Source organism: Canis lupus, chromosome 34 (genome assembly GCF_011100685.1).
Source record: "Canis lupus familiaris isolate Mischka breed German Shepherd chromosome 34, alternate assembly UU_Cfam_GSD_1.0, whole genome shotgun sequence".
Lineage (NCBI taxonomy): Eukaryota > Metazoa > Chordata > Mammalia > Carnivora > Canidae > Canis > Canis lupus.
In genome coordinates, this window is record NC_049255.1 from 27266517 (window position 1) to 27285010 (window position 18494).

Here is an 18494-nt window from a genome sequence, read left to right on the forward strand (position 1 = left end):
TGGGTGTGGGTGTGGGTGTGTGTCCCCTTCTCCGCCTCCCCTTCCCTACCGGAAGAGGGGTGACCTCTTCTCCATCCCACACCCAATTTCTTGCTCCCGTTCCTAAAGAAAAAAAATGTCACTGTTCCTTGTACTTTTACAAAAGACTTGATGTCACAGAGGGGAGTCACTATGTGGCATTGTATGGGAGCGTGTCCCGGAGCATTAGGAAGCCAGGCTCCTGAGCTACACTAATTCTGTCCAGCCTCCCACTCCCACTCCAAGAAAAAGTAAAACTACAGTGTCTCTCATATAAGAAAATGTGGTGAAGTGAACTTTCGGAACATAAGGATTCTCATGACTCCAATTTTTATCTTTTTTTTTTTTAAGGATTTATTTAATTTAGAGAGAAAGAGTGCATGTGTTGGGGGGCGGGGAGAGGCATGGAGGCAGAGGGAGAGAGAATCTTAAGCAAGCTCCACTTTGAGTGCAGAGCCTGACATGGGGCTTGATCTCACAACTTTGAGTTCATGACCTGAGCTGAAACCAAGAGTTGGCTGCTTAACTGACTGCACCCCTCCAGGTGCTCCCCTTCCCTGTGACTTCAATTTTTAAATCACAGCTGTGGGTGTCCAGAAAGTGGGGGTGGGGAGTGTAGGGATTGAGGGTGATGTGCTTTGATTGGCACCAGGGCAGGGAGGTCTGCTCTGAGTAGAAATCAGAGGTAGCTCTGCTCAGAGATAAGGTGAGGCTATTCCGCAGGGGGTCAAGGAGGTGAGGAGCCTAAAGGCAGCTGGGACTTGCCTGTCTGTCACTGAGTCATTGATGGATAATCACTGATGGTAAGAATTTGAATCTGAACTTGAACTGTCTGTGAGCAGTGCTGCTGTCACCATTGTCACTATTCTCCTGGGCTTTGTTTCCACCTGCACCAAGATTGTCAGTTCTGCTTTTCCTGTTTTATGTCTTGTATACTCTGCTCTGTGCGGTGGATGTGCTTCTGAAGTGTTGTGAACACATTTCGGTTTTAAATGACCTATTGCATTCATCTTAATACAGAAAAGAATAAAGAAAACAAAGTAGTCTAAAGTCTCATCACCTAGATAACCTTGTTCATGTATTCTTTAAAGAATGAATATTTACATGGCCAAAATATATATATTTACAAAGTGCAAAGTGTGAGCTGTACCAACGCTACCATTAGTACACGTGGTGAAAGCACTTGATGTCATCTCAATACTTAGCACCGCCCTTCGCATTAGAGTCTGTAGGTGTACAAAGCCCTATTATGGAATATAGCCATGAGTATTATAAGAAACACGTTCTTTTAAAGGACTTTCTAATTAAAAAAATGTATATACAACAATGAATAAGGAAAGCATCACCCTGGCCCAAAAAAGAGGCTGTTAATCTAATGAATCAAAGAATTATTTGATTCACAGTTGCCTTTTGTTTGTCTTACACTGTTTTTTAAAATAAAAGTTGCCAACATTTAAAAATCAGGAGAGTTCACATAATAATGGTTTCCTTTAAAAAATCTGAAGAAAGGGTGCCTGGCTGGCTCAGTCAGAAGATTGACTGACTCTTGATCCCGGGGTTGTGAGTTCCAGCCCCACATTGGGTGTGGAGATTACTTAAATAAATAAATAAACTTTTAAAAAAATCTTAAGAACTATTCACAAGGGGCCTGCATCCCTACATGGCAATGACCTTAATTGCTGGGGACCTGAGCCCCCTTAGTGTGTGTCCTCCCGTTTGCCACAAGCCCCATCCACATGCCCCGTGGTGGACCTGGTGCTGAAGCCTGAGGTCTCTTGTTACTTATCCTCAGGCCTGCCCTTTCTTAGAGTAAAACATTTCAGAACCCGTGGTTCTATCAAAAGTAGGGGGATAAAGCTATTCCAGGAGGGTCACAAGCTTTTTCTTATACTTGGCCGACCTCCCTGAAGGCATTAGGGTTTGCAGTTCCAATTGAAGACCTGCAGAATGTTGGAGCTGAAAAGGACTTAGAGGTCAACTAATCCCAGCCACTTGTTTTTTATTTCAGAGAGGTTTGGCTGCCTTCTGATGGCTCCTTATTGAGAATTTTCAACGTATCAGCTTTATTTAAGTTAATACAGTCACAGTTATAGTAAACAAACTTTGTATCACATGATCACATTTTTTCCTGATTTACCAACTTTTCTGTGACTTGCACCAACGTGTACTGTAAAAGGGGGCGAGTGGATGGGGACTATTCAAAACTAGAAATGGATCACAGAAATCTTTACTTCCGGGAGTAGGAAGAGAACAGCTTAAAACAGGAAGAAGCAATGATTATTACAAGATGTGGCCTGGTGGAGTCAGTCCCCGTATGTGACCTGGACAGGGTGTCATCCTACCCAAGACCTACTTCCCCCATCTGTGAAATGGGGGTAATTATGCCTTATCTCAAAGGGTAGTGCAGAGTAATTTACACAATGTAAGTAAATGTTTAGCATGATAATGAAAAGTTTAAGTAGCAGGATCTATCTTTATTATTATTACTAGAATAATCATCCTGGACCCCAAGGTTTTTAGTCACATAGTCATTCAGTACATATGCGTTGAGCCGTGTCACCATGTATAAGACACTCGAAGTCTCTGTGTCCCATTTTCTTGTCGGCTCAAAGGGACAATAATGCTGGCCCCTCCCCCACACTGACGAGTCAGGAAGTCAACTACGAGTGTGTTTGTGAGCCACTTAGTGGTGTTTACAGTGCTGAACAAATTGTTATTACCACTTTGCTGTTTAAACTAAGTTGTTAAAGTATTGATAACTAGGGTTTCCAAAGATGCCTGAACTAACCCAAGTTACTTAACCTTCATTAGGATTTATATTTTTCTTGGGGTGCCCCAGTGGCTCAGTTGGTTAAACGTTCAGCTCTTGATCTCCCCTCAGGTCTTAATCTCGGGGTCATGAGATCCACACTGGATGTGGAGTCTACTTAAAAAAAAAAAAAAAAAAAAGAAGAAGAAGAAGAAGAAGAAAGGATTTACATTTTTCTCAAGCTCAACTCACCAAGTGAATGAAGTGCCCAGTATTATCCAACCAGAATATTGAGATAAGTCTAGAGGAGATTTTCTTACGTGCCTTTACTTTATCTGCTTCCCAGAAATTAAATCAGAGGAGAGAATGCTGGTTTAGAGGGATAGACTAATGAATAATTTGCATTTGTGGATTTTTTCTAAAACAAACAAAACAAAACAAAACAAAAGCATGAACTAACAGGACAACATGAAAATGTGCCTATTTCACTCAAGTATAAATTGAGGTCAGAAGCGGACAAAGAATGTGCACGCAATTAACTTTTGGTTGTCCCCTCCCTAGGTCTTTGAGGGGTTTCCAGTTTCTTTGTTTCTATGTTCTTACTCACATTCTCCACTCCCACTTGGGCATTTTGGACGCTGGTCAGCTTGCGGGTTTTCTAGGACGTCGGGACACCTAGATGACCTTACTGGGTGCAATACTAGCTAAGTAAAAGCTAGAAGCCTACACCGTCACTTTACTGAGATTTCCGAGTATACCTTTCATATTTCCTTAATGTAGCAGTAATGTGTTTATGCATTTGTTTCTTTGCGCATTTTGTCAAATATTAAAACTCTACTTTTTTATGGCACATATTAGCATATAAGCCTTTATTCCAAGAGGTATTTATTTTTTCACTTGTAAAAAAAAAAATAATGTTTCCACATAAAGAACTCTGTTATATCCTAAAGGACTTCTGTCTTTTGTATTCAGGATAATAAAGACTTTAAAGCAAAAAAAAAAAAAAAAATTACCACCATGAGGCACTTTTTTATCACATGACAAGGGGCTATGGCTTTGAAAAGTGTGGTGAGGATAGAAGGCCTACCCATGTTTCATTTACATCGGACCGGGAGCCTGGACTGGGGGAAGAACCCAGGACAGCCCTGGGCCAGAAGTTCTTTCTAGTTACTGGCAGTGTGCCTGTGAGCCTGGCTATGCATGTACAGGAGGGTCCTCATGGTTGATCAACGTATAAAGTATATTTTTCTAGTTGAGTGTCTCCCTGTTGTGGTGGTGTCTGGAAGATGGTGTACATTGTATTATTGACCTAGGTGGACATGTTCAGAGCAAGTCAGAGGGAGCTCAGCATTATGTCAGAGCGGGATCAAAAAGACAGTGTGTGGTTATTTATGCATTAATTTATTAATTTGCTTATTCAGCAGGTATTGAGTACCTGCCATGTTCTAGGCATCAGCATTGTAAGGAGGGAAAACGAGCAATATCTGTACCCTTGTGAAGTTTACATTGTATAGGGGAAGATTGGCATTAATTAAATAGTCTAAATAAATGTACAAGATATTTACATAATTGTGTGTTGTGAGGGCAATAAGGGAAGTAAAGAGGAGATAAGATCCTTCCCATCAGAGAAGACCTCTTTGATGATATCACACTTGTATTAAGACCTCCCCGTATGCGTTAGTTAGCCAGTGTCAACGACAGGGAAATAGACTGGGCAAAGGCAAAGGGCAAACTGTTCCTTTGCCCAGTCTATTTTGTACTCTTTTGAGTACAAAAGCCCAAAGACAACAAAAGGACTGGCATGTTTGGACAACAGAAGGGAGGGAAGGCAAGGGAAAGGGTAGTATGGCATGACCTTGGACGGTTTGGGAGGGGGCCAGACCATGTAGGACCTGGCCACCATTGTTTCTCACCTGACTGCTGAAACAGCAGTGCTTAGAAAGGACAGCGGCTTGGACTGGAGTCAACGCAATGAGAACAAGAAAGCTGGAAGGGTTTAAGATGTATCTTAGAGGTTAAGAGTGACAGAACTGAATGAGGGATTGAAGGTCAGGAATGAGGTAAAGAAAAGAAACAGGATGGGCAGCCCGGGTGGCTCAGTGGTTTAGCGCCACCTTCAGCCCAGGGCATGTTCCTGGAGACCCTGGATCGAGTCCCACGTCAGGCTCCCCACGTGGAGCCTGCTTCTCCCTCTGCCTGTGTCTCTGCCTCTCTCTCTCTCTCTCTCTCTGTCTCTCGTGAATAAATAAATAAAATATTTTAAAAAAAAGAAAAGAAGAAAGAAAAGAAAAGAAAGAAAAGAAAAAGAAAAGAAAAGAAAAGAAAAGAAAAGAAAAGAGGAAAAACAAGGAGGACTCCTAGCTTGACTGACTGGATTGTGGTGCCATTTTCTGAGGCTTAAGAGACATAACTTGCCAGACCTCACTCAGTTGGGACATTGAAGTGTAGTCTGTGTGAATTTGCTTTCTTCATCTTTTTAATCTGTGAAGTGAGATTGATAGGCTAAATTTCCGAGATACCTTCCAGATTGGCAATTAGGTTCTCGTCTAGATTAAACTGTGAATATAGAAACATCCTGACATATTAAGTAATATTGTCAGATCCTGGTATTTGATAAATGGTACTATTTTGGAATTAATCTTCTATATCAAAACTTGTATCCAAATTTGAGGAAGTGTTTTTTACTCATGCAAACAAAAGAAGAGGTGATTTTGGTCCGTTTTCTCTTGGACACAATGTTTTTCATGAGTCTTTCAGCAACAAGGTAGTTTGTTCTGTAAAGTATAAACTGCCGCTTGCAACCCCTAACTAAGACTACAAAGCCCAAAGGATAAATTGCTTACAGTGAAGCATTTTTTTTAAGATTATGCTTGGGACTCCACCCAGGAGTCAGGCAGGTTTCTACAGAGAGGAAATGGTGACATTTCAGTGATCCTAAAGAACTGCCTGCAGCTCTAATTCCACCATCTGGGGCTAACCCATTTTGGCCAGGTCTAAGATTCTAATGCTAAGAAAAGCAGTCCCCACTGTCTCAAAGCAGTAAATTTCTGAAATCCGCGACATAGGATAGATCTTTTAAACCCACAGAAACATTGGAATCGTGTCCTTGACAAAGGAATTGGCAAGCCATGAATCTTAAGTATATCCAACAGCATGTGAGTAAAGCAAAGCAGCCACTCTAAATCTATCCACAGACCCCCTTATTGGACTATAAGCCCCTGAATCAATTAAGATGCTACAAGGAACAGAAAAATCCAACTTAAAAAGCCATGAGCAGTAAAGATACTTAATGTCTCACAAAACAAGTCCGTTTCAGGCTGGTTCAGCAGTTCCGTGGTATCTTAGGGACTCAGGCTCTTTACCTCTCTGCTCTTCCCGCAGAGAGAGCCTTGACCCTGAGGCCTATCACCTCGTAGTTCACGATGGCTGCCACACTTCTGGAAAACACCTGAGCTAACACTGGACCAAAGAAGTGGATCGTTCTCTTCACTGTGTTTCCTGTAGTGAGAGAGAAAGCCTTTCCCAGAAGCCCCAAGCAGACATCCCCTTAAGTGCTTGTCTGTGGAGCACCCAGCTCCCCCCGCCTAGATAGTAGGACTTGAGCCTAGACTGGTTCCCCTCTCTTTTATTTCCTTCACTCTCTATGACCTCTCCATTCAGGTTTTAAATCATCTGTCTCCTACCCTCTATCTCTGTTTACTGCGTTAATTCAGACCTTCATTATCTCTATCTTTCTCCCTGGTTCCTCTTTATCTTCCGTATTGCCACTGAGACGATCTTTTAGAACACATATCTCATCATGACACTATCCTGCTTAAAACCCTTCAGTGATTCTTAATCACATATACGATTAAATTTCAATTCTTTTCTGGCTGTAGGAATGACCTCTCCCTTCCCTCTTTTATTAAAAAAAAGACTTACATGGCAGCTCAGTACAGCTTACAGATGAGTGTAGAGCTGCTGTGCTGAAATGGGATAGGGAAAGGGCCCATAGCCAGGTGGATCCCTCTGCTCTTCTCACCAAGAGGCCCCAAAGCCCTTCCCTGGATCCCCAGCAGTACAGGCAAATCAGAACACCTACACACCAGTCGATGTGGACCTCAGGAGTGTCAACCAGGCTAGTGGCACAGGCTTAGATGGTAGTGGAGGCCAAGGTCAGGAACGCGGTCTCTCAGAGTGCGCAGAGTGAGAAGCAAAGAAGGGAAGAGGGTCAAAGAGACATCTCCAAGAGGTCTGTACATGCTCTGCCTCCCAGCAGTGCATATCCCAAAAAGTTTCTGTTTCACCTTCAGACTTCACGAATGTGCCTTATATTCTTTGATCATGCTAGATAAGTTAATCCAACAGATGCTTGAGAACAAAGTGAAAATGGTTGAAGACCAAAAGGCAACTCATAGCAAAAACTGAGAATAATAATTTCTGATTGTATGAATTGTTTTTGTGTTTACATTTTCACTTTTAGAGTGTTTTTTAAAGGTAAAAGATTTGCAGTTTGCTTGGAATCCCTGAGATTAGCCTTTTTTTTTCTTTCACAAAGCTTTTCATATCAGAAATCCTGAGTTATTTCATGTATTTCCATTTCTTTTTTTTTTTAAGATTTTATTTATTTGAGAGAGAAAGAGAGGGAGCACAAGAGACAGCAAGCACAGGCAGTGCGGGGGGAGGGCAGAGGCAGAAGGAGAGGGAGAAGCAGACTCCCCACTGAGCAGGGAGCCTGCCCCTGCCAACATGGGGCTCAATCCCAGGACCCTAGGATCGTGACCTGGGCTGAAGGCAGCTGCTTAAAGGACTGAGCCACCCCAGACACCCCTATATTTCCATTTCTGATCAAGGCCGTTCTGAATTAAATGGGCTTCAGAATGGAATTTCAAACTGAAATCTAATACTTGAATATACCGAATATTCTAATTATCCTCCTTCCCCTTGCTATTGACTTGTATTTATTCTTTATGTCCACTTGAGAATTCAGTCTTGTTTATTGTTCTGTGAAGGCTAAAGAGCTTTTTAGATGCAGTTTACATGCTGTTGTAGAATATGACCTTCTAAATGAGGAGGGAAATATTAATGAAGGCACTGACGGATAATTTTCACAAGCAAAGGCGTTAACAGTTTGAAGCAACAGCTTAATGGGTTGAACATTCCAGCAGGCATCCGCATCCTCCGTGACACTGTCAGAAGGGAGGGAGGAGAGAGGAAAGGGCTGGGCAGAGGACACGAGGCAGGGAATAAGGCCAGGCCCCAGGTGGACCAGACCGTCCCTCTCTGTTTGCTTTTATCCATTCTCATTTCAAAGGGTTTCAGAAGAGCTTGTCCTTTGAACAGTCTGAGCCTGTCAGTCAGTCTGGCTCCCCTTCTGACTCCGACCACCCCCACCCCACCTCCCATCCACCTAGATCTCATTTCTGTCATCACTGCCGGGTTTTCTGCTTCCACCTTTATAGTCTTCCCCCATCGCCCCCTGGAGCTGCCCTGTTTCTGGTGACCAATCTTTGCGTTAGGCTTTGTATAGGCAAGTTTGTATAGGCAGCTCCTTCACGGCTCCCTGGAGCGCCACGGGATTGGGCTGTTGACGTCTGTCATTCACTGCCTTTCCCAGACCCTCTAGCCAAGGAGCCCACACAACCCCCTTCCTCCCCACTTTGAACAGGAGCTCCATAGAAATTAGGCACCAATGAGAAGCAAAAAAATAGCTATCAGTTGTCAGAAGCTTCAGACTGATTTTTATTCTCTCCTAATCCTTTTAGATGTGATATGTGTTTAAATTAAGAGGAGCAGAAACAAAAATGATTTGGGAAGATGATAATGTTAGCCTAGCTTATTTCTGTAACATTCTAACATGGTTAGGAAAATTGACTGTCAGATTTGATCAGTGTTGTTGAAGTGAACAGCCATCATTCTCAGAGTGTCTGGAGTTAAATTCTCACCCAGCAGGGGCAGTTTTAATGACTGAAGAATCCGCTAACAACAAGAAATAGCTGAATCTCCATGCACTGCTCACCTCTTCCATCGCCTCTCTCTTCGGTCTTTCAGGTACAACGTGTCTGATTGCTCTGCTGTCAGATAAGGACCTCACCGTGGCCAACGTGGGTGACTCAAGAGGGGTCCTGTGTGACAAGGACGGGAACGCCATTCCTCTGTCTCATGATCACAAGCCTTACCAGCTGAAGGAGAGAAAGAGGATAAAGAGAGCGGGTGAGCTTGTGAACACCTCCAAGGACTATCTGCCATCCTGTTCTGTGAACCAGGTGGCTTGCTTGGATGGCCTGTGGGGGATAAGATGTTCAGTTACCCGGTGATTAGTAGAGATCAGCGAAGAGGCTGCTGCTGAGGTAGCGGAGACTTGACTTTGTGACATTTCTTGTCAAATAAATGGCCACTGAACTTGCCCTTCTTTATGGCCAACATTCCAAAAGAACCGCCACCCCCCCTCTTCGAAAAGCCCTTTACTAGTTTAAAGGCTAATGAGATCTTTGGGCTCCTGCTTGCCATACCCTGTTTCCCTCCAGCCATACCAAACTACTAACCGTTCCCCCAGTGAACCGTGTTTCTGCTAGCTCTGTGCCTTGGCAAGTGCGTCCCCACTGTCCAGTGGTTGACAGTGATTTGGCCTTGAAGAACCAGTTTAAGGGTATCCTTTTGGAAGCCTTCCCTGTCACCGAGCCAAAGGTTCCCCCAGTCTGCGTTAGGTGCCCCTTCATCTTTCCCAACATCCTATGGGGCTAGCCAACTGGGTTACCTTTCACGATGTAGGAACATACTTGGCTCTCTTATCAGGAGGGTATCGGGAGTGGTCACTACAGGCCTCACCAAAGTGACATTAGGACAAAGACTTGAGGGAAGATTATCAGTTTTCATGATTCACTTTGGGGGATTCTTTTCTACGTATGGATGGGAGGAATCCCTTCCTCTCCACACTGGCAAGTGCAGCATGTAGGCTCTGCACGACATGCCAGGCGGCAGGCCCACCAGCTGTCCAAGGGGAGCTCGTGTACCCTGGGTCTCTAACCAGAATGGGCCCCTGCTGCCCAGGGTAATTGCAGCTGACTCTTGGCCTCTGTGGGTCAGCCTCTGCCCAGAACCTAATCAACATCTGAGTTTTCACAGTAGGGAACTGTACTGTTGAGTCAGAAAGTGTTGAATTTTATTACAACCTCCTGCTTCAGTAACTGCTTGAGATGCAGAATAATTTTTAATGAAAGCTTTAGTCAGGGTTTCTGTTGGTGGGATGGAACAAACGATGTTTTAGGAGCATCTAGCAAGCTTTGATGAGCTGCAAGCAAATAGTCTGGCTTCCTTCCTTACAAAGACACCATTTCCCCATGAGTCTGCTGTGACCCTGGACTTAAAATACAATTAGCCTACTCTTGTGGAAGCACAGGCAAGGAAGGATGTATGTGTATACGATGCCTGGAAATGTCATCTTAGCATCCAGCGTGCCCTTCTGAAATGGTGTTCCCATTCGATCCTCCCTCCTCATCCCTGCCGTCCCCCCCTCCCCGCTGTACCCCCACCCTACAGGAATGCTTTATAGACGCCAGTTTGGACACTGTCTCCAAGGAGGTTAATCTAACCTGCTATGTCAAGGGTGTATTTTATAGCAAGGCTTAAGGGACAGTGATTGGTTTTATTACTTTTATGTGTATTTTCTCTGACCTCAGCCTTCTTTTCAGGACATTTTTTCCTTGTCCTGCTTAGCATAACAATACACTGCCAGCAGCCTGGGCCAAATACTTGTTGGTCCCTCTGTCTTCACTCCTTTTGTTGTTGCCAACAACAGTAATGGTATCAGCTGCCATTTATTTTTTGCTCTCTGCTGGGAGCCAAGCCTAGTTCTTTCCATATGCTTTATCTTTACTTACCCTATGAGGTTGATAATGTTACCCTCATTTGACAACCAAGGAAGCAGAGCCTTAAAGAGGCATGTGTGCCCCAGAACACACAGCTAGTGAATGGTGAGACAAGAATCAAGACCCAGGACACTGACCCCGGAGCCCATGCTCTTGCCTACTAGACCATACTTCCTGGAATGTTCTCATATATCCCTGCCCATAGAAGTCCTACCCATTGCTCAAAGCCCAGCTTTATTGCTCATTCCTCCGTGATCATCACAACCAGATATATTGCTCCTCCTCCATCTGACTACAGCATTTAACAGGTACTAGTTTCTTCCTGAAAGAAGACTGTTTGGTGCTTACAGTTGTTAATATGTGTAGCTTTCCCTTTCTGCCAAACTATCTACTTCTTTAGAGAGAGGTCTGGATCTTGTATAACTCCGTAGCCTACAAATTGCCTTGCATGGAGTATACATTTAATAAATATCTGACAAATAATATGTGAATGAGCAAAGTTCTAGCTCCCTTAAAGAAAAAATACAGGAGAATATCGAGTGCATGTGATATTCAGGCACTATGCTAAGTGATTTATATGGAGTAATTCCTTTATTTCTCACAACAGTGGAATAGGTACTGTGATAGCCCTCATTTTGTAGCCAGGGAAACCTAGAAGCTAGAACCACTCATCTGAAGCTACACATGGCTACAAGTGACAGAGCCAAGTATCAAATCTAAGCAGCCTGACCCAAAAGCCCAAGCCTTTAACCACTGTGCTAAAAAATACACCTTTCTTTAATCCCCATCCTATTTGGGGATCTGTTTTGCAATCTAGATGCACCCAAGGGCAGCCTCGAGCTAAATGAATAGCGCAGTGGTGGTCTCTGGTTCCCATCCTCGTGCCTTTCAGCACTCTTTTGCCATTGTCCTTGAATCCTTACCCTAGGGCTTCCTACTGTCAATCAATGAGCCACCAAGGTGTTATTAAAACCGATGCCCTCACCTATATGGATCTTCCTACCCTCAGTTATTTTTACTGATATATTCCTCAGAGCCTTTAAGATGCCAAGGATGAGGACATGAGGATCTACTGGTAGAGTGTGAAGCCTCAAGCCATGTGAGGTGAATGCTACTCCTTCCTGGCAGTGCCCAGGGGAGGTGCGGGGGCACATATGATGGATGGGCCTTTTGTATGCGCACCCAGACTCTACCGTGTGTGTGTGTGTGTGTGTGTGTGTGTGTGTGTGTGTGTGTGTGTGAGAGAGAGAGAGAGAGAGAGAGAGAGAGAGAGAGAGATCGGCCGCTCCAGCTAATGGGCTCCATCTTTCTTTGCAGGTGGTTTTATCAGTTTCAATGGCTCCTGGAGGGTCCAGGGAATCCTGGCCATGTCTCGGTCCCTGGGGGATTATCCGCTGAAAAATCTCAACGTGGTCATCCCAGACCCAGATATCCTGACCTTTGACCTGGACAAGCTCCAGCCTGAGTTCATGATCTTGGCATCAGATGGCCTCTGGGATGCTTTCAGCAATGAAGAAGCTGTTCGATTCATCAAGGAGCGCTTGGATGAACCACACTTTGGGGCTAAGAGCATAGTTTTACAGTCATTTTACAGAGGCTGCCCTGACAATATAACAGTCATGGTGGTGAAGTTCCGGAATAGCAGCAAAACAGAAGAGCAGTGAACCCTTCGGGGTCTCGGCTGCCTTAGACTAAAGGACTTTCAACACACTGGTCTCTTTTAATGTAGTCAAAGGTGTGGGAGTTACAGTTAGGATGAGCCACCTAGATGTGGGATTCCCCTCCCTGGTGGACATAGGTCTCTATGCAGGAATGGACAGAGGGTGCTCTTGGCCAGCGTAGCTGAGAGGCTGGAAAAATGGTTTCTTCGTGTTTTCCCAATTCTTTCATCCGATGTTCAAAATATATAAATATATAGCTGTAGATTCACATGTATGAGGTGAACGGCACATGTGCCATATATTCTCCCATTTGAGAGTCTTTGCAAGATCTCTTACAGGATTCTCTCCAACATCAGACTTTGTCCTCTCTTTGGAGCAGTGAGCAGGGCTGCAGGAGACGGGCTGCCGCGTCCCCCGTGAGTCTCGGCTGATGGGTCAAGGCCCGCTGCTGAGGGCAGAGCTATCCTGAGACTGCTCTGGCCTCCTGAACCCAGCTTTTCTGCTCAGCAGCAGCCCAGACACAGATTTGAGATGGTTTAATATTCCGTGGCTGCTTTTGGAGACCGAGGGAAGGAAGTGGGGAGGATGAGAGCCGCCTGCACAGCAGACATAACCTTTTGCCTTGGCTTCCTTTATTAGTTTAATAGACTCCCTGTACCACCTGACCAGTCTTCGTGCATTTATCCTAGTCGTGCATGACCTTAACCTTCTGCTTATACCTGACCTTATGTAATAGGCAGCTGTGAAACTTCACCACCAGACACCACAATTTTTTTTTTGTCTTACTAAGAAACCTATTAGGGGAAGCGAATAGAGTAAATCACAATACCATAATTTCTTCCATCTTTAAGGGTAGAGAGAGGAAAATAGAAGCCAAATAAGTCAAGGTGCCCTTTGGGCAATCTGCCGTTTGCATTAGGAGAGAAAGCTGGGGAAGGTCACCACCCTGAATTGAGCTCCAGTGACCATTTTTGTGGTCTCCTGTCCTAGTAGCTTTCAGGTGTCTCTCCAGAGGTGTTTCAAGAAGCAGTAGCCTAGAACTGAGTGTGTGTGTGTTCCCTGAAGCCGAGTACACTGTTCCCAGCGCAGTTTGCAATTTGGTGGTAAGATGCTGGCATGTGTTTCTCCTTGACAGTGGGAAGGCAGCAGCCTGTAACGTCTGGTTGCAGCTCACTGTCCACACCAGGTAGGTTGCCCCAGGCAAACACAAACTGCCCCACACCGTCCTGCATTCTGTGGCAACCACGCTGGCTGGGAATTCATGCTCTGACCTGTATTGTTAACTGGCTCAGGGTTATCCCAGGGCCAGGCTTGCTGCTCTTCATTTCCTATCACCAAAGTCATGTTTCCAATCTCAGTATTTTATAAATTAATTGATAGAGAGTTCTGGGTCATCTTGTTTGCCTGAGGTGACTCCAACAACCAAACAAGATTTTTGTTGTGTCCCTACCGCTCTGTGTCTAAAATGTCAAGGTGTCCACCTGGTTTTGTGCTTCTCAAGTGGGCACTCGTCATTAGAGCTTCTCAAAGGTCTAGTGCACTGGCCACACACGTCCAGCCCTCAGTCCCCTCCCTCCCCTGCCCTTCTTCAACGGTGGAGCTCTCCCAAAGCAGGTTCCAGGGGAGGACTTGGGAGGATGAAACGATTCCCTTGTGGCTCCCAAGGACCGCAACCTGTCTCGATTCCTCCAAGCGCTTACCTTTCTTTGACTGCAATGAGAATTAATAATGGTTTCCCAAGAGATTTGCTCACTTTTGTAAACTGTAACAATAGCATTTCCAACATTAGAATTAGAACCTTGTTTGTTTGTTTTTTTTAACTATACAGTGTTCTAGTGCAAAATATCTGTCACCATTTTAAATTGAAATATTTGCCTATTGAGAGGCAGTGAACATTTGGATGTATGTATTTAGGGCAGGGGTCACGAGAGGAATGTAGGAGACATGCTGGTTGTGTTCAGCAATGGAATGGTCAAACCAGGTGGCCTGAGCTTGGAGACCTAGGACATTCTGACTTTGGAGAGTTACCAAAGCCCACCATCTAAGTGAAGTTAAGGAATAAGCAGTTTTAGCATTTTATGCTATGCAGTCCATTTTCCTTTTTTATTTTTAACTTAGCTCTAAAACTCATAATGACAAGGGAAAGAGATTTTTAAATTCCATGATCATTGATAAAATCTAACATGAAAATAGACATGTTTTGGTGAAGATGAAAAAGCAAAGCTACAGGAAATCAGTGTTTGTTTACCCTTTACGAGGTCTTCCTCAGTGATGCCGAGGGCAGGAGTGCTCACTTCCCCCTGCGGCTGAGGTTCACCGGGTGTCTTCTAAAATTTGCTTTGTAGAATTAATTCATTTCTGAATTTAACCATGTAGTATGTGTCTTTCCTACTGCCTTTCTGCCTTTTTCCCTCCCACATTGGCTTGTAGATTTTGTAAAAGATAGACATTTTAGGCAAAATGGTAGCAGTTTGATTAAGAGTTATGGCTATAATCAGAGAACTTTGCTTCCTTCCTCTGTCCTGGAGCTCTCTCTGACCCTCATCCAGCTATTAGGGATCTGCAGGCATCACCCCGGGGGTGCCCTGTGGCTCATTTTCTAAGAAAGAGGGAAGCTGAATCTAGCCTTTAGGGAAATTGATTTGAGAAGTTTGCATGTGAAGCTTCCCTAAACAGCACTGCCAAAGCTTTGAAATTGTCACATGAGGCTGCCCAGACTCCCCAGCCTGAGTTCACATTGCCAATAGCCCCACGGTGCCAAATTTTGGGATGGTTTTACAGTCTTTTAGAAATGAACTTGGGAATGAATGACCGTCCACATGCTTGCGAACCCCCAGCAAGATGCCAAGCCCAGATCCTCATTAATGCACTGCTCTGCTGCTGCCCCACTGGTCATTTGTACTCTTAACAATGGGTTGGGATTGGGGGTGGGGGGTAGGACAAGATAGGGAAAATTTTTAAAAAATTCATTGTATCTGCAGTTCTCTAATCAAAGGAATAAATACTTACATTGAAAACTCCAAAGCAGTTCCCAAGACCTGCATTCATTTTATGTGACCAACTTGCCCAAGACACTGAACTCTAAAGTCACTATTCTAATATAACTTGACTGTGCACATGTGTACACATTACTTGTAATCAGTGGCTACATTCTATTCCTTTCCTTAGACAGAAGGTATTGGCCTCTTGTCTATGTAATAAGAGCGTAACAGAGAGTGTTTTATGGAGTGAAGGAGCATATGCAATCTAGGTCGTTTAAAACAGGGCTTATTTCATACAACTGTAATGATTTGAACCCACATACATTCTGTGCAAACAGGACTGCATGAGAATGATGGCATCATTTCAATCCTATGTGAAGTAATTCTGGGATATTGATTACATTATTTGCTTGGATCACTGGGATATCCAGCAATACATGAAGGATACACAAGGGAGTGATCACTTTTTCCTTTACCAGGTATATCTTGATTTTCCAGATCTTTTCCCCTGAGTTATGCCATACCTAATATTCTTAGAACCTCGTCAAGGAAGAAGGGTTAGAAAGGGCAACATTTCACTGTACATTTGAAAATATAAGAATACATGCTCTGGATGAAGTTTTATTCTTCAATGATTCAGAAATGATATTTTCTCCTTTGACCCATCATCATTAGACTGATCTTCCCTTAATATTCTCCTAAAATTGCCTTAGCTGGTCACACCAACATTCCTGAATCAGCTTTGCAGAAATGACTTGACTGTTAGATACCATGCTGGGGCCTACTTAATTGCCTCTAGATTAAATCATTGGTATCTAGACTTCTGGGCTACTTAGTGGAACACTGCAGGAGTAAAAGAATCTGCTGTTCCCCAAAGTGTGTTCCAAGAACACAAGTTTCAAAGATGATCTAACTATAGGGTTCCATGGTTAAGTGAGTTTGGGAAAATATCTTAAAAGTTAGTGCATATAAGCACATAGAAGGTTTTAATATAAATTTCCTATGGGGGAGTGGCAAGGGGGGTGCGGCGGGGGGACATGACAAACCACAACTGTAATTTCAGGTAGCTTATTGTTTGTTTTCCAGATTAATTTGGCCAGAGAAACTTTTCTGAGTGACACCTAATAACATTCCAAGGAGCTCATGTTCCATAGGGCCCACATTGGGAAATTCTGGTGTATGGAAATATTAGTATCTTCTCATTCACTGTGACTCTTAGCAGCACAATTTGCAATTTTGAAACACTAGTCCTTTCCGTATGAGGCTGATTTGTTAATGAAAGCAGTGTTAAACAGTATGACCTAATAAGACCCTTAGCAGCCTCCCATTGATAACAGAAGCCCAGCAATGCTACCTGAAGCTCTAAACTTCTCTCTTCTTGTCTATGAATAATAAGCAGGAGCCTTGCCCTATAGCTAGGAATTTCTCAAATTCATTCCAAGAACTTTCAGTTGGGTTTTTGAAGTTATCTTTGCTTTCCAGATTGAATCAAAATAAATATTTTTACATTTTATCACCATGTGAAAGTTTTAAAATACATATTTAATAGAAAAGGAGGGAAAGGGGCAGCCTAGGTGGCTCAGCGGTTTAGCGCCGCCTTCAGCCCAGAGCATGATCCTGGAGACCCGGGATCAAGTCCAGCATCGGGCTCCCTGCATGAAGCCTGCTTCTCCCCTGACCTGTGTCTCTGCCTCTGTGTGTGTGTGTGTGTCTCTCATGAATAAATAAATAAAATATTAAAAAAAAAAAAGAAAACGGGGGAAAGACATTTAGTTATATAATTCATTTTAAAATTTTAACTAGATTTTTAAATTATTTATCCATTGTATAATAATGGAAATGTAAACTATTAACACTTAATTTACTCTTTCCTCCATCATTCTTTCCAGATTCAGTGAAATAATCAAAAATCAATCAAAGCTCATTCATTCTAAAATCCCTATTCCATGTTGTCCCACCTTTCACATTTTATGTGTAGGATTAAGTTTGGTGAGTTATCTTTTGCCTAAAATGTAGGGCTTGACTATAGCTCCATACTCATCACTCTTAGCCTGGGCAAGGCTGGGAAGCTCTGGGTAATCCCAAAATAATGGATGAAATCAATTTTGTCCAAAACACAGTGCACAGTGAGTTTAGGGTAAAGTCATTAACTCAGAATTACCTCCAGTGTGTAGGAATATATCTATCCTGTGGACATTATCCAAAATAGTAAGCAACCCAAAGTAAAATTGATTAAGCTGGGTGGCAGATTTCCGAGGACAAGTGACAGTTGACACTATAAGGCTTCCCATGAGATATGTGCTTCTAAACATGTTTGGTAGTATGTAAATTTTTTGCTAATTCTCAATGCTTTATTATTTTTTCTTTTTACCACTGTTCAGCTCAGGCTGTTTAAGTAATGGTGGATTATGATAATTTTGATGTGTTTAGTAATGACCACACCCTCATTTGTACAAACACTCTAATAAATTCCAGTTAAGGACTTTGAAGAAAGCACATAGTAGCTGTTCATTTTAACAAATCATCATAGGTAGGCATTTTCACAGTTTGAAACTCTGCCAATAAGCAAGCAAACAGCAAAGGTGTAGTTTATATTTAGAGATGTGGTTCCATTAATTCTAGAAGTCCTATAATCTGGCATTATTTAAACACAAAATCCCCTCTGACATTTGCCAAATCCAAATTAATCTTAAAATCTCCAAGGACCTGAGTCCTTTGCTCTGAGCACAAGAGGATTGCTATGAAGGTTCTGGTGGCAGATTGTGATGGGGAGGGTGGGGGTAGGACAGTGTGCCTGGCTCACTCACTGTCTCTGTAGGAGAGGGACTATCAGCCACCCTCTCTCTTCACCTTTTGTCATGAGGAAATTCAGACGTTAAAGATGAATATCATGCATTATCTCAACATGGTTCTATATAAATCTGACAATGCATAATTTAAAACGTGTTTACACAGATGCAAAGGTAGAAGTAATAATCAAGGAATTGGAGAAGAAAACCTTTAGCGGGGATCCCTGGGTGGCTCAGCGGTTTAGCGCCTGCCTTTGGCCCAGGGCGTGATGCTGGAGACCCGGGATCGAGTCCCACGTCAGGCTCCCCACATGGAGCCTGCTTCTCCCTCTGCCTGTGTCTCTGCCTCTCTCTCTCTCTATCATGAATAAATAAATAAATAAACTTAAACAAAATAAATAAATCTTTAAAAAAAAAAAAAAGAAAGAAAACCTTTAGGGCACCCAGAT

The 18494-nt window shown here is 43.3% G+C and overlaps 1 protein-coding gene across 1 annotated transcript in view; it reads left to right on the plus strand.

Annotated features, from left to right (window-relative positions):
• Positions 1-17738, plus strand: part of PPM1L (protein phosphatase, Mg2+/Mn2+ dependent 1L) — a 326371-nt gene extending 308633 nt beyond the window's left edge. The window contains exons 3-4 of the mRNA XM_038583768.1: positions 8798-8959; positions 11932-17738. Of these exons, the coding sequence (XP_038439696.1) occupies positions 8798-8959; positions 11932-12278 (509 nt within the window). The 3' untranslated portion in view covers positions 12279-17738. The remainder of the gene's footprint in view (positions 1-8797; positions 8960-11931) is intronic.
• The last annotated feature ends 756 nt before the right edge of the window (positions 17739-18494 follow it).